Source organism: Loxodonta africana, chromosome 16 (genome assembly GCF_030014295.1).
Source record: "Loxodonta africana isolate mLoxAfr1 chromosome 16, mLoxAfr1.hap2, whole genome shotgun sequence".
NCBI lineage: Eukaryota > Metazoa > Chordata > Mammalia > Proboscidea > Elephantidae > Loxodonta > Loxodonta africana.
The window spans coordinates 73,440,790-73,457,760 of record NC_087357.1 but is presented as its reverse complement, the minus strand read 5'-3'; the positions used below and the strand labels follow the sequence as shown (position 1 = coordinate 73,457,760).

Genomic DNA, 16,971 nt, shown 5'->3' with positions numbered 1-16,971 from the left:
ACTGGAAATTCTTCCTCTGGTCTCCCTTGGGCTTGCTCATGCAGCTACACTGAGTTCGTGGTCAGCTGCGGACTGGGCTCAGCTAAGCCTCTCTCTCCTTACAACATCTTTCATCCTAGGCTTCTTTATGGCCCAACGGTTTCCAGCCAGCATCCCAAGAGGGCAAAAATGGAAGCTGCAAGGCCTCTTAATATGGCCTAGCCTCATAAGTGATGTATCATCACTTCCACCAAATTTTAGTGGTCAAAGCAACCCCCAGGGATAGCCCTTACATGGGGTGGGGAAACAGACTTCATTTCCTGATGGAAGTAGTAGTGAGCTCACATTGCAAAGGACTATGGAACCTACCACAGAGGACATGGTGCCCACTGCAAAAAAACACATGTGGGATGATCGCAAAAGGGCTGAAAAGCAAAGAAAGCTTCTTTTTGGCTCTGAACCATGCAGAGCACAGATCACTGGAAAAACTGAGGGGCAAGGTAGCCATTCAGACATCCACAGGCTCAACCAAAGTCTTCCATGACTGCAGATTAGAGGAGACCAATCTAGCAGAAAAGACTAGGCAGGGCAAATGTAAGAACCAGCAAGAGAGCCCTGTATCCAAAGAGGGCACACTGCTTGTCCACACATCCTGACTCTCCAAAATAAGCCACTTTTAGAGAGGTGTGGTTTGAATCTTTTAAAAAATATATTGGGTACCTATCAACTGTCTTCCTTCAAGTACCTCCTGAAGTGAGTGGAACAGGGGTTCTTGTTCCTCTTTTAGAGACAAAGAAACTGGGGCCTGGAGGGACTCTTCTACAGTCACCCAGCAGGGTGGCACAGTCAGGCTTCTCGCAACTCCCTCTCTGTGTCTGTTCCATGCCAGGGCACTGACCTTGTCCCTGAGGCCTCCCTACCCACCTCCCTCCTGCAGAAGTGGTTAGGTAGTCATTCCATGGGGGGTGTCATCAGTTCTCAATTCACCAGCTCAAGGCTCTGTATAAAAAAAGGAAACCAGTGTCATCCATGACACTCTGAGGGCAGAGCAATTGCCCAGGAAAGAGCAGCTTATCAGGGCTTTGGGAAGACTGTATTTACAAAAGCCCTCCTCAACCCGCAGGCTAAATGTCACTAACTCCATTATTAAATACCTTTGGTGAGTTAGTAGTGAAAGGGCAAATATTACTTTTCATTTTCAAAATACTTTCACAATATGAACTCAGTGGCTCCTTATAATGTGGTAATAACAATAATAATAACTAACACTTATAGTTATTAAGGTACTGCAAGGCACTGTTCTATATCCTTTGAGTGTATTAACTCATCAATCCTCATAATAACTCTCAGTGTATGTACTATTACCACCTGTTTTACAAATGAGAAAACTGAGGGATAGAGAGATTAAGTAACTTCCCAAGTCACATAGGAAGTAGAGGTGCCAGGACTTGAATCAAGGCACTTGGTTTCAGAGTCCATGTCCTTAAACCATTATGCTATTAAAAAAAAAAAAAAAAAAAAGCAAACAACCATTATGCTATAAAAAAATTTTTTTTTTTTTTTTTTTTAATGCTATAGTGCCCTCCAAATCCCATTGTATCAAGTGAGGAAACCAGGACAAAGTAGATGGGTGACTTGCCTGAACTCACACAGCTCTACTACAGCATGACTAGGGGACAGAACCCAGGACTTCCCTCTTTAAGTTGAGCCCTATTACATTGTGACACTTGAGGTTATCAGCTGTTTTTATTTTAAATGGTTTCCTAACAGGAAGGATTATGGGGGTGAAGTCCAAAGTGGGGGGCCAAAGGCAGTACCAACTTTGAATCTACTCTAAAACAGGCCCCTTATGGCTTGGGAAATGAAAATGTAATGCATTTTGGACATGCTGATAATTGCCTTGAGAAGATAATGGATACTTTATGTTTAGAAGCAGAGGAAGGATGAAGCTGTGAAAATGGGGACTGCTTAGTGAACTGACCCCAGGAGCTAGTCCCCAGGAACAGGGGATTGGTGAAGGGAGGGACAAGGGAGGTCATGCTTCCGATGCCAATCTATGAAGGCATGTGTCCTCTCTGTCCAGCAGTGTGGACAGAGAGGACACAAACACATTACATTGCCCCCAGATGCCATTTGTATTCATTCCAGTACTGCCCATTTGAGGGCAAACTTCATCTGCAACCTGGATAAGAAGCCCAAGCTATTGCTCTTTCCCTTGGGGTCTTCCAAGTGAATGCACCTACCACTTCCCACTGACCTATCAAATAGCTGAGGGCTACCCCACCTCTGCCAAGCCCCAGTCCACCCCTAGGCTTGGCACAAAAGTCCCCTCGGATGCTACAATTGAGATATTTGAACCACTCAGTAACTCCTGGCTCAGAGTGGCAGGATTGTGCTAAAGGCTGGACTAGTTCCACTCCTAGTTGGGAGCCTAACCTCTCTACTGTGGGAAGGTAGCGGGTTCTACTCTGTAGCTCTGGCCAATGAGAACAGACTATTTCATCCAGGGTAGGTCTCTCTTATCTCAGGGTCAATACTCTTATCATTATTTCGGACATTTTTTCCCTTTGTGTCCTTGATGGACTTTGCTAGAATTCAGCATTCTGTCAATTGTTATCTGCTCCTAAGTATTGTGACAGAATGGTTGGCAGATCTAGTTCGATCACCAGAGAAACAAGAGTTCAAGATGGAATGGGGGTGGAGGAATAAAGCTGTCCCTATTCACAGATGCCATGATTGTCTACCACCACCTAAACAAATCCTAAGGAATCTACAAAAGAACTCCTAGAACTAACGTACACGTTTGGCAATGTCACACGATAAAAGGTCAAACCAAACCCACTGCAGCCGTATAGGACAGGGTAGAACTACCCCATAGTTTCCAAGGAGCGCCTGGCGGATTCGAACTGCTGACCTTTTGGTTAGCAGCCGTAGCACTTAACCACTATGCCACCAGGGTTTCCATAAAAGGTCAACGCCCCCAAATTAGTCGTATTTCTATACCCTAGTAATGTACAGTCGAAACCCAAAATTAAAAGATGGAATTGGGGAATAACAAGCTAAGCAAGATGTTAGCAGTAATCACCTGCATAAAACAAACAAAAAAAACCCTTGCCGATGAGTTGATTTCGACTTATAGCGACCCTATTAAAAAAAAAAAAAAACCCAGTGCCACTGAGTGGATTCCAACTCATAGCGACCCTATAGGACAGAGTAGAACTGTCCCCCAGAGTTTGCAATGAGCACCTAGTGGATTCGGACTGCCGACCCTTTGGTTAGCAGCCTAGCACTTAACCACTCCACCACCCGGGTTTCCAGCGACCCTATAGAATACAGTAAAACTGCTCCATAGCGTTTCCAAGCATCTTTTGGTTAGCAGTCCAACGCTTATTTATACAGAGCTTTAAAATTTTTTTTTTTACAATTTAAAAAGCCTTACGATTTCACAACCACCCTAACAAGAGAGAGGAGGGAACTCCTTTCAAAAATCCCTCAGGCAAGGGTGCCTCAGAAGTGGGCGTGCTGAAAAGGCTGCTCAAGTGAGTCTGATCACCTCCGGTAGAGAGCCCATCTGACTGGGAGTAGCATCATCTGGAGCCTGTTACAAATGAACACGCCTTCCACCTACTGAATTGAGCTCAGGAAGTGAGGTCCAGAATTGTTTTAACAAGCCAGGTGATTCTGATGCACACTATACTTAGTTCAAAACATCAAGTTCCAAAATTCATTGTGTGCCTAAGTGACAGAAAGTGCACAGGGTCCTGGAGGCTTGTTTTTAGCACCCTCTGCTGGTACCCACCTGCAAAGGCCGACCTCAGAACTAAAAATAAGGCTGTCATACCTGTGTGCCAGCCTGTGAATTTTTGTATTCAACTGAATAAAAGGAAAACTCCTGCTTCCTATTACACCCACTGCTGCCTCGTCCTATGTGTATTTCCCTCCAGCTCTTCTGTAGGTTGTGCATCCTTTAATTCCTTCAGGCTCCGAATAAAGGAACCAGAAGAGTTTGATGAAAGCCTCAGATATAACTGGCCCCAAGGCTAGGCAGTTGCCCCACACAGGAGCTGGGTGGACAAGGCCTTCTCTGCCTTAGCCTAAGGGCAGTGTCACTCTGGCTACAGCGGAGATCTGGAGTGGAGATTTGAGTCGTGTACTACAAAAAATCAAACCTTCCAATGGCTTCTTACGACAGTTGAAGCAAAGGCCTGCATGACTGGCGTGCTGGCTAGGTCATTTTCAACCTCATTCACTCTTAGGCCCAGCCGGACTCTACTGTTTGTAGGACGTGCCAAGCTCCTAAGGTTAGTGCACTTGCTACTTCCCCTATCCCTGGATAGCCACATGGCCTGCTCTCTCACTTTTATCAGGCCTCTGCTCAAATGTCACCTCTGCTGAAGGCCTTCCTTTCGTGCTGTATCAGATAGCAAGCACTCCCTGTCATGCTTTTAGCCTTTTACCTCTTTTTTGTTTTGTCATAACATTTTTGGGCTACCTGACAAGTCAATGTCTGCCAGCCAAAGATCACCAGGAACACACCTTAGTCAAACAGGTTTAGTTAAACTTCCTGCAGCAAGAAAGATTTAACACTATGAAGAAGAACAGGGTAGTCTCAGTAAGAGGTTGTTAGCAGGGGCCTGTTTAGGATTTGGGCTTGTGTTTGGTAATCTTAAGGAGGATTCAAGGAGGTAGGGGGAGGGGTGTCTGTTGTGGATTGGGTGCTTTCAGAAAGCAGGAGGAACTCGGCATTTCAATTTTTCTCAAGGAGGCAGTGTTAATCAGGAGCGGGATGTATGGCTGGGTGTTTTTGTGGTTACATAGTGTCCTTATGCCTGTTCAAGCATGATAACGGTCCATCGCGGTCATGGAGATCCTTATCTGATGTTGATACTCTCTAAAATTCTTCATGTTCAGTAGGGGAACACCAATGTCTACTGGGTAGCAACTGGGCCAGCTACCAGCTGACAGCTATATGACAGCTATCAGCGATGCTTTTTATATTTATTGTCTGTCATACTCAGTAGAAAGTAGGATTTCTGAGGGCAGGGACCTTGTTTGTTTACCACGGAATCACCAGTGCTTGAACAGTGCCTGGCATACAACAGGTGCTCAGTAAATATTTACTTATATTTTTTCAAACCATCTTCTGTGCCTCAGATCCTATACATCTACAATAGAGCCGTACATCCAGAGTAAGTAAATTTGGGTCCCTAGAATGTCTCGTAGGTGATGGAAGGGCCAACAATAGCTGGTGGGCAGTCAGGTATTAACAGTTACCCTTTACGGGACTTTAAAACAGAGAGAACGATGGAGTCCTCCTGACTCTCCCTTGGACTAGACAGGACTTAGCCCCCTACAGGTGATCAGGGAAGAATACAATCAGAACACCCACTACTTTCCAGTGAGAAGAGATGGCCAAGTTCAAGGCTATGCTACAGATAAAATGGAGCAAACACTCCTCAGTCTGTTACACCACCTTCTTTTTCCCACTCAACATCTTATAGCCATATGGGCTTTTTTTTTTTTTTTAATAATTTTTATTGAGCTTTAAGTTAACGTTTACAAATCAAGTCAGTCACATGTAAGCTTATATACACCTTACTCCATACTCCCACTTACTCTCCCCCTAATGAGTCAGCCCTTCCAGTCTCTCTTTTCGTGACAATTTTGCCAGTTTCTAATCCTCTCTACCCTCCCATCTCCCCTCCAGACAGGAGATGCCAAGACAGTCTCAAGTGTCCACCTGATACAAGTAGCTCACTCTTCATCAGCATCTCTCTCCAACCCATTGTCCAGTCCCTTCCATGTCTGATGAGTTGTCTTCGGGAATGGGTCCTGTCCTGGGCTAACAGAAGGTCTGGGGACCATGACCGCTGGGATTCCTCTAATCTCAGTCAGACCATTAAGTCTGGTCTTTTTACGAGAATTTGGGGTCTGCATCCCACTGATCTCCTGCTCCCTCAGGGGTTCTCTGTTGTGCTCCCTGTCAGGGCAGTCATCGGTTGTGGCCGGGCACCATCTAGTTCTTCTGGTCTCAGGATGCCATATGGGCTTTAAACAAAATATATGACATAGATATTACTGCCTGTTATTTAAGTCTGCAGTTTAATCCTCTAGAAAGATTTGCAATAAAGTTATCACCAGTTCACCATTCCCTTATAATATTACAATTTCAAAAATACATATACAACTTGCTTATGAGGAAAGGGAATTGGGCAACATACGGATGTTTGGTAATGCACTGTTCTGGCAATAGTGTGGATTAACAGGCAAACTCGTACATTGCTAATGGAAGAGTAAATTGTTACAACCTCTACAAAGGTTAATCTGAATATATCTAACAAAATTTAAGATGCACAAAGCCTTTATCTCAATTTCACTTTTAGGAATTTATTCTACAGATAAATTGGTACACATGCAAAGTGACATGTTATTTATTGCAGCACTGTTGGAATAGTAAAAGATGTAAATACTTGTCATTCAGGGGCAGGGTAGATAAACTATAGCATCCATCCAGCGGAGTATCACGCCATTAACAAGAACAAAGCACATCTCATTCTTTATGTACTTATATGGAGAGAATGCTAAATACCATGTAAGAACGAGAAAAGCGACTCCTAACATCCAGAAGTGACCTGGGACCATCAGCTAGACTTGATGTTGGTACAAGCTGGCCTGGCACTCACAGGCAGGTGACATTGTTCTCCTACAGAATATAAAAAATTTCACAAAGACCTGTGGCCATGAAGGATAAAGACAAAAACATGAACAACATCTAAATAAAAACTACCAAACTAATATGAGTGACTGCTGCTTCTTTACCAATTAGAGCTTTAGCCTCAGCTCATTCCTCCTGCTTTACGGTTAAGGTTCATTAAGACACTCATCACAGAATTGTTCCCCCGCATCCAATGCAAAGTCCTGCTTCAAGACCTTCCCCAAAACCGTCTATCATAAGCCTAAATCCTATGCCATGGCAAGTGTTCAATAAAACCAAATTGTTCAACTACAAGTGTACCCCTGGTGGTGTCCGGCTGGAAGGCAATGGCATATATTAAGTGAAATAAGCAAGGTGCAAAACCATCTGTGTATGCTACAGTTTGTATGAGATAATTTAAAAAACATTAATATATATTTGTTTGCATATGCAGAGAACGCCTCTGGAAAAACACAGAAGAAACTAGTTAAAGCCGGTTGCTTCCTACAAGGGGAAATGAAGGCTGAAGGACAGGGGTGGGAGACAAAAGGGCTTTTCAGTACATGCTGGGAGCCAGGCTGCAAGGGCGGCCTCTCTGCACCCACTGCCCCCAGCATAAACATCAAAGAATCCCTGAAAAGTCAGGAGGAGCCAGGCTGCAAGGGCAGCCTCTCTGCACCCACTGCCCCCAGCATAAACATCAAAGAATTCCTGAAAAGTCAGGAAGAGCCAGGCTGCAAGGGCGGCCCCTCTGCACCCACTGCCCCTAGCATAAACATCGAAGAATTCCTGAAAAGTCAGGAATATCTCTGTCATCTGTGTTATGTTTCTATTTCATTTTCAGCCTGTGTATAGCAGAATGTATAAGCATAAAATTCCATTATAGATTTAGGGACCTTTGGACGGGGGGCGTCCTACTCATAATCCCCTGGTGAAATCTCGGGTAGGGACAGCCCGTGTGTTACTTGGGGATCAACATGAAGTTGTCTTAGGGGAAAAACAAATAGCTCGACTATGGAAAACAAAAACAGGATGGTGGAATCCTGGTATTTACCAAGGCCCTTTTGTGATTAAACCACCACCCACACATGACCCCATAAAAGTGGAAAAACAAAAGGCAGTGAGTTCTCTCAGCCAATCTCTCAGCCAATTACAGGTCAACTTTCTCGTCCACCCCGCTCACTGCTGCGCTTGACTGGTCTTTGGGTATAGAGATTGGGCTAATTGTCCTTGGCATAATCGTGGACAATATGACGTAACCCAAAGTGGCTGGGCTTCAGGAACTTGACCACCCTGGACAAGATGGACAAAGCCTATGTAACAATGATTTTGCAAAAAGATTAATTGTTATAAAAACTGTGGAAGGTATTGCAAGATTAAGCATAAGTGTAAAGCAATATGAAGTCAATTATTATTTTGTGTAAAAATATATCAACAAAATATTCTCTTCAATTAAACAAAAAACTCATTGTACTTGTGTATGTATGCGGAACTGTACTATGTGTCACTTGGAAAATTATGTCTCTGGGAAATGATGTTTATGATTATATCTTGTACTGCCCCTTTATTGATCATGCGATGTTATGCTTTTGTAAGCTTATGATATAAAAGACCATGTAAAAAATAAAGAGCAGAGCCTTCTTTTTCTGCAGAATGAAAATATAAGACACTCTACCGCTCGTTCTTTTTTCGCCGAACTCTACCCCTCCTCTGGTAACCCTGTTCATTGCTGAGGCTGGCCCCCGGCAAGTACATACAGTTTGGTGCCAGGCTCATGCATTATTTATTTAAAATTAGTAACTTCTTTGTAAAGTTAGTAAGAATCACAAGTGCCAGTGTGGAATCAATAGCAAAGAAAATTCAGAATCTTGCTTATCAAATTTCTGTATGTGAGGTTGCAACTGTGAAGTCCTCCGAATTGTATCACTAGTGCCAAAACGCTCTCCAGATAGGCCTCCAAAATCAGTCCTTGTGGAAAAATGGGTTCAAGTGTCATGTACTTTGACCTCTTCTTGATGAAGACTGCTGATTAGTCTGTATCAAAAAACCATTACATACATATATTCTCTTCAGAGTGGGACCCAGGGCTCTTAGGCTGGAATATGAACACAGCAGGGTGGTTTTATATTTCCTGCTCTCGTAGGGAGCCCATGAGCTGAGAACACATATAAAACCAAAAAAACCAAACCCAGTGCTGTCAAGTCGATTCTGACTCATAGCGACCCTATAGAACGCATATAATTAGCATTTAATTACTGTTCTATTCTAGCAGAGGCCTTGAAGCTATCATTTGGTCATCTTCTTCAAAGTTACACCTGAGGGTGGTAAGTGAGCTCCCTAAGACACCCTCTGACTCCAGCAGCCCCCTCCTGAAGCCTCTGCCAGAGCCAGGTCAGATTCTACTTCACGCCTGGCAACCCAGCACTCTTAGCAGGTGGGCTAGGTGCAGGGCCAGGTCAGATTCTACTTCACGCCTGGCAACCCAGCACTCTTAGCAGGTGGGCTAGGTGCAGGGCCAGGTCAGATTCTACTTCACGCCTGGCAACCCAGTACTCTTAGCAGGTGGGCTAGGTGCAGGGCCACAGAGAAACAATTTTGGATACAAGGTATATGACATCCTAGATTCATATTACACCAGCCAGTAGCAGTTGGCAGTTCATTTGTTTGTGCCTTGATCTTCTGTGGTTGGGGGCAAAGACCTCCAGTCCTGGTACCTTAACCTACTATCTCAGGAACTCTAGCCTTCCCTTCATCTTCAGTTTGTTCTTGTATGTTCTTTCCACCAACTCACCTCTCTCTTTGTGATTTACACTCTGTCCTTTACCTATCTCTGTGCGGTGTGATGGACTGCTTTTGTGTGGCCTTTTCTCGTCACGGTCTTATAACACCCACCCAACTGATTGGGTGGGATTGTGCAAATAGGGTATTCTGGCCCACCAAGGGGATTGGTCAGTTTTGCCATCCAGCTGGGCTTGAAATGAGCAGGAAAAGAGAGGATCCCTGCACCACCAGGGAAAAACATCCAAGAGTACAGCGTGTCCTTTGGATCCGGGCTCCCTGTGCTGAGAAGCTCCTGTAAACAGAAGACTGAGAAAGGAAGAGAGAGCACTAAGCAAGCAAGTGGGGATGCCTCCGGGCACTTACCGGCAAAAACGAAAGAGCTTTGTAACACTTGCCTGAACAGGGTAGAGACTAAGGGCCAAGAAGAGACCTGCCTGCGAACAAGACTGGGAAGAGGCTGTCGTGATAGAAGAACTGTATCCTGAGCATTCTTGAACCTAAATTGTAACCTGTTACTTCCCTGTGAGTTCTGTGTGGCCACCGCAATGAACTGACCAACCCAGCAGAGGTAGAGAGTGGTTTGGGAGGCATGGTTGGTGCCAGAATTGGTAAAGATGGCAGAGAGGAGGCATATCTGATCTCCGCCTCACAGGAATCAGCCTTGGGCTGTTGATCTTGATTCTCATTCCCCCTTGTGAAGTTAGAGGTGGTCAGATGCCGACCCCACGTCATTTTTACACTCTGTCTACAGAACTAGTTATACTTGTACTCTCAACTTAGACCCTGGAAATAGGCATTCTTAAGGCTCCCATTTATAATGAAATTAAACACATACCCTGTCAATAAGCTCCCTAATACATTAAAAAAAATTTTTTTGTATGACCATTAGAATCCTTTATAATCTTGCCTCAACTTGCTTACTCATTACTCAACTTACTCGTTACTCCTTAAATTCTTTTGCTGTCTCTTGAATATACTCTTGATTCACTCACCTCTAAGCCTTTGATCATGCCCTGACTTATCCTTCGGAGACGGCCCAGTTCAAGTTTCATATGCTGTTATGGACTGAATTATGTCCCCCCAAAATACGTGTTGTAAATTATAACCCCCATACATGTGGTTATAGTTCCATCTGGGAATAGGTTTTGTCATGTTAATAAGACAGTATTAGTGTGGGGGATGTGTTAAATCACTCTCTTTTGAGATATAAAAGAAAATAAACAAGCAAGTCAGCAGCAGAGACGGGGGAAGAGAAATGTCATGCCACATGAATATCACCGAGGAGCCAAGGAATAGACGCTGTGAAGAGACAAGAACCTTCCTCTACAGCTGGCAGAGAAAGAAGGCCTTCCCCTAGAGCTGGCACCCTGATTTCAGACTTCCAGGCTCCTGTGAGAAAATAAATTTTTTGTTAAAGCCACCCACTCGTGGTATAGCAGCACTAGATAACTAAGATACATGCTTAGTGAATTCTTCCAGGATCCCCCAGCTCTTGGTGACCCCTTCCTCTCCCAACCTACCACTAAATGGAGACTAAAAATTTAGTCCCCTTTCCCTAGTGTTTGTTCCCTCAATGGTTTCCAAACATCTCCTTCCCTTATCCCAACCTTTTTTCCAAAGGGAAAGCCTTCTAGGATAGCCAAATATGTAAAACACCAACTCTGGATGAAAATGGTCTAAATGAACCCATGTTTTCTTCCTAGCTAGATTATTAATTCCCTGGGACATAGGCTCTGTGTAACTGACCTTAAACTCAACTAAAATTTTAGCATTAAATACAAGGTATGTATGAAATCACTGGATGGTACAAACGCTTAATGCCCTTGGCTTCTAACTGAAAGGCTGGAGGTTCGAGTCTACCCAGAGCCACCTTAGAAGAAAAAGGCCTGCTGTTCTACTTCAGCCACTGAAAACACTATGGGGCACGGTTTCACTATGACACACATGGGTTGCCAAGAGTCAGAATCAACTCGACGACAACTGGTTTGGTTTGGTTTTTGGTTTTCCAGGTATTTAGCCAGTAAGGCTACACTTTCAGAATCTGACCCTTAATACAACCCATGAGGTAAGTAGGTGTTTTTCCTCATTTTACACATAAGGTTAAGCAGAGGCTTAAAGAGAAGACCTGATTTAATCAGTGGCAGTGCTGCAACTTCTCCTGAGGCCCTCAGAGTCTAAATCCCAGTGCATTTTCCATTCCCCCATGCTGCCTCAAGGTCTCTTCTGGGCTATTCTTTCCAAGAATTCCCCAGAGAGACCAGCTGGGGCCACACCAGAGGCTACATATTAGTAGCAATCATGAAGACAACTTCAGTAGTGGATTAAGCTCATACAGTCCTGCACCTATGAAGATGCTTCGCATCTCTACTCCACAGTTCTGGGCTATGCCCAATACTGGGCCTACCCCTAACAACAGCCCATTTCCCTATTGTTCCTGTTCCTAATTAGCTCCAAAGCTGATTTTATAGGATAATGACATCTTCCTATCTATTCCACAATTAAAACCAAAACATAAAACAAAAGAAGCATTAACATGTTCAGGAATAAGCAGCTTCCCTCCCCTCCAACGTTTTAATCTAGAATTATTCTAATATCCTCAGGAGGATCACTTTTCTTTCCTATTTTACAGAAAAGGGAACATGGCTCAACTAATAGACAACTAAGAATTAGTAAATACCAGAGACAGATACTATAGAATGATTTAAAGTCACAGGGCTCCATCATTTGCAAAAAGAAAATTTTTACTGTATAAAACATAGGCCAGCAGCATTAATAATGCAAACGTGTTTAAATAAATGACTACAATCCAACTTTGAAATGTTTTATTTTTAGTGTTTTTAAACATTTTAATACAACAAAGATATAAAATAATATATATTAGTCAAATCTGGATTTAATTTAGAATCAAGATATTTACTTATATACAATACTGTGCTTCAAGCTCTGGCTACCACAGGAACGTTCACATCTTCAAGTAATACTAGTTTCTCTGTGGATAGGGAGACACTTGGGTAGTGTTCTCAAAATAAAACATGCAAATTTTAGTCCAAGCTAACTTTGCTTCCCCCATTAAGTACCAGTTTCCACTTCCTTTGTTCCATGTCAGAAATACTCCATTGTCCTAACAATCTACAGATTCTCTGAATGAAAAATTATTAATATTAAACATTTTAAAGATGATATTACTAACTGATAACATCCCTTGGCTATCAAGGTTCAATTTTTTCACACGACCAAGTAGGAAACAACAGATATGAAATTAACACAGTTTCCTTCCTTCTCAGGCACAAAGCTGTGTTATGCTGAAACACGGAGTACACAGAAGTCCCGGTTAATTTAGGGTAGAACAGTATTCTGAAAAACCAACTTATCATCAGCTTCAGTATGGCTCCTGGATTTCATAGGTACTGATATTGGACTTGATGTAAAGTAATACGTCATATTTTACATACTCAAAATCTGTGGTATTTGCTGTTGGGGGGGGGGCGGTGAGGGAACCAAAACCTACTTCCACATTAATTTCAGTCATTCAAAGCTACTTAAAGACAGCAACAAAACAAAACTCTTTCCTTTATCATTGGTCATCTGAAGCATTCTGACCTTTGATGTTACTGACAATTCTCATCTACAGAGATGTAAGGCTAATTCAGGCTAAACTTCATGTAAATGCAGATTGTCTAAACTGTCAAGTAAAGTTGGCAAAAAAACTGACATGCTTCGTCAGCTTGGAAAATGTCTAAATGAAACCAATACTGCTTAAGAAACCAACTGGACTACCTAAGAAAGAGCTTTTCTGGTCTCAAATACCTGAATACATTAAAGAACTGACAAATAACTGTTACTATAATTACTTTTAATAAGGGATAACTTTTAGTCTACAGAAAGACTATCAGAGAATTAAATTTATTTTAAATCACAGAGTTTAACACAAGAATATGGTTAACATTCTCTAGCATTTTGGCACTGGAATCCTTAAAAAAAGTTTATTATGAAATCAGTGATGAAACTGCCTTTTGCAGAACACAGTCAAAGCAGGTTAGTGTTATGAATAGGACTCCAGTTACAAACATTTTCCAAACAGATTTCCCTAAAACAGACTGTTTCGCATTAGCTACGTAAGTATTTGGCTCCTCTGTTCCTTGTTTATAAATCACAGCATTTTTTGAATTTGAAGTAAAAATACTCAGGTGGGTACAGAGGAGGAAAGAACACCACTTGCAGTGTCATTCTTAAAAGATAGCTATACTAGCAGCAGGTCTCTCTGGCCAATGGGTTTTTCCCATGAACAACTCACACTTATTTAACTGTTTTTTTTTTTTTTTTTTTATGGCTAACTCCTTGCTGTCAGATTTGAAAGGATACTAATAAACAGAACCGCATACAGATGTTGTATTTTTTCCCTAGTCATTTTGGCCACAGAGAACTATAGAGAGAGTAGCCATGTTGAAAATCCTGCAGCTCAGCTAAAGGAGGTTTTCTCCCAAATTATTTGGTTATAACAGCAACCTTGACTTCTTCAAGACCTCCTACTCCCTACTGACTTCAATCATACTAGCAGTTACACTGCCCTGCCTGATCTTTAAAAAAAAAAAAAAAACAAAAGGTGATGCTGTCCCCAAGAACATAAAAAATACAACAAGGACTTTTAGTATGCCCTCCCAGTTTGTATCCCCAAACCAAAACCTTCTTGGTTCCTTTCATACTACGGTCTCAATGTTTAATAATGGAAGCCTCTCACAAGTCTGCAACTGCAGAACCAAATACAAGTTGGAAAAACATGTAGACCTAAGGCATGTAGGCTTCTCTACCTTGCCACATTCATGCTCAAAATGTAAACGTAAAGGCTACCTTCACTGTGGTTTAGATTTTAATAAGAAAAAATTTACAAAGACAAAATCTGGAAATTTCTGGACAAAAGAAAAAGTGGCTAAAACGTAGGTTTCATGTTAAAAAAAAAAAAAACTGAAAAGAATTCTGTCTCAAAGTTTTCCAAGAAAGAGGCCTGGACAGATGATTAATTTATGTCAACACTGCCTTGTAATAGTTATAACAATAAATTGTGAAATCTAGCTTACCTTTTTCTCAGAACAGATACGAGTAAAAAGTTATTTTACAATCCTCACTGCAGTCTGTTCTTAGGCACTCTCAATGTCAACAGCTCTGCAAAGTTAGTTGCAATTTTTTTTTTCTATTTTGTTCTAGAATAGAATCCATATGAAGGAACGAAGGGCTGATGTTAGGAAAATTTACTACTAAGTAGGTATTTCTTTAACACTTTTTAATTAATGTTGCCACAGATTTTTTCAAACATGTTTACAAAAGCCAACATCAGTCCCTCCCTAGCTAAGTTCAGTTCTGCTCTGCCATTTGAAAGAAGTGGCAATAGTACATCTCTTTACCACAAGGTCAAAACCACTTTAACTGGCATAGGAAACATCCTTCACCCTTCATGATTATGTAATTTCCTTAGATGAAATATTGGCATTTTTGTCCCTAGCATGTAACAGAATCAACAATTTAAGATATTATAAGATCCTGAAGTATGAGATTTAAAAGAATAATAAAGCTTGAATTGCCTTGTTGCATTACTTAAGTGAGAAATAAAAAATAATGTTCACAGCAGACCCAAATTGGGATCATTCAGCACTGGCTGAAACTTGTTTGCATAATACTCCTTTCCTGCCAAATTCATTCAGGGTCCTCTGTAGCTTATACAGGGGTGGGAGTATGAATTAAAGTGCAAAATAAAATATTTCACCCAGGTAAGAAAGGAACAGGCTTCTGTCTGAGAGATCTAACTTTAGACTTCAGCATGCCAGCACCTTTTCTAACTTCTTGTTTTAAAATAGAATGTAAAGACTACACAATTAATATTCCAAGGGGCTAAGCTCACCAGTTGGGATTCAAACTCCTCTAGAACCACCCTGCTGTCATGACTGCTCCACGAAATCATTAAAAATAAAGAGACAAATGTTACCACAGAGGTGAAATTATTTATGGTACTAAATTTCTAGTGTTGTGAACAGCAGCTAAGTTATATCACTTTCTGACTGCCAAAATAAGGTGTAATGGAAGGAACGTATGTATACAATTCAATCTAAAAATAAAAAATAACAAAACCTTTTAATATCCAAATATGTCTAAGACTGTTTACTTTTCATGGGCAAGAATGAGGAATTTCAAAAACCAAAAAGCTATGTCTGAGAACTGTTATAAATTTCATTTCAGAAGGAGAAAAAACTCTTTGCATGCATACCTCCCCATTTAAGGACATAAGAACTTTACCTAACAACTGGTGAAACACTCCTCTATTTTGCTCATTAAATAACATCATTAAAAAAGCATACAATTGGGCTGTCATTTGTCTAACTAACAACAATAGCACAAAGTTATTCGGATACCTACATCACTAAGCCTAAGTCAATTTTATTGTTATGGATGCGGCAATTTTTCCCTCATGAATACTTACTGATAGTCATACTGAACCCTCAGAACAAAACTGGAACTGCATCTTTTGTTGCAGCTGTGGTGACAATGCCAGCTCTACATCTGCATTAATGAGGAGGGAGGTGGCTTCCTCATCAGTACTCTGTCACCTCTTGCATCGTCCCTTCCACTCTCTTCTCCTTGATTCAGGCATCCTGGTATATTCAGTTCACGTTTCTTAAAGATGGTTCGGAAGGCAAAAATTATCTGTCAGTAAACTGGATCACTTTCCAGAGTTGCATTTTCTCAACAGACATAGAAAATAGTTCAAATAACAAGTATTGGTCACTTTTCCTTTGAAGACAATAGGGGCTTTTCCTTTGAAGACAACAACGAGCTTCAAAAAATATTTCTTGACTAGAGTCCTACTGGGAATCAATAAAGATCTTTCAACCTGCAAATTGCTTAAGTTGATTTGCTTAAGTTCAATAAACAAATACTCAACAGGTACGAGCAACAGCCTGACCTCAATCACAAACATTAGGTCTGCCTAAAGAGAAGGGGCAGAGAACACCTACTTAAGCTTTCTGTTCAAACAGCTATGTAAGGATTCTCGATCGCTCTTTCTTGCTTTTTACAATCACAGCCTTGCTCAGAACAGGAAGCTTTACTTTGTCAACATATAAGCCAAAATGCAAGGCCTCCAGGAACAACCTAGGGGGAGAAAGCAAAGGTATTCATTTTCAACTGTACGTTTAATCATGAACCCATTACAAAGACCTGTCTTCATCCAATTAGCCTTTTCATTATTGCTGGTTTTGAAAATGGCCAACAATATTCATTAGGTACTGTACCATTAACATTGCATTCAAAAAAGGAAAACATGGGGAACCAAATCCTTGCTCTCCTACTCTGCTGATATGCTCTGGTATTGGCCAGAGTATGATAGTACAAAAAGAGTCTTGTTGTGATATAAAAGGCAATAAACACATCAATGGAATAATGTTCATGAGCAGCCAAAATGAAGAAGATTCCAAAGAGGTTGAGAACCCAGGATAAAGTGTGCAAGAAATTCCAGCTTCTTGGTGTAT

At 41.6% G+C, this 16,971-nt stretch overlaps 1 protein-coding gene across 6 annotated transcripts in view; it reads right to left on the bottom strand.

Annotated features, from left to right (window-relative positions):
- Positions 1-5,490: 5,490 nt before the first annotated feature.
- SAMD8 (sterile alpha motif domain containing 8) overlaps positions 5,491-16,971 on the bottom strand; it is a 79,331-nt gene continuing 67,850 nt past the window's right edge. For 5 of the 6 annotated variants that reach the window (XM_023547103.2, XM_023547104.2, XM_064269764.1 and 2 more), the window contains one exon: positions 5,491-16,971. In XM_023547103.2, coding sequence (XP_023402871.1) covers positions 16,667-16,971 — 305 coding nt within the window. In that variant the 3' untranslated portion in view covers positions 5,491-16,666. The other variant, XR_010318126.1, reaches the window with a different exon arrangement.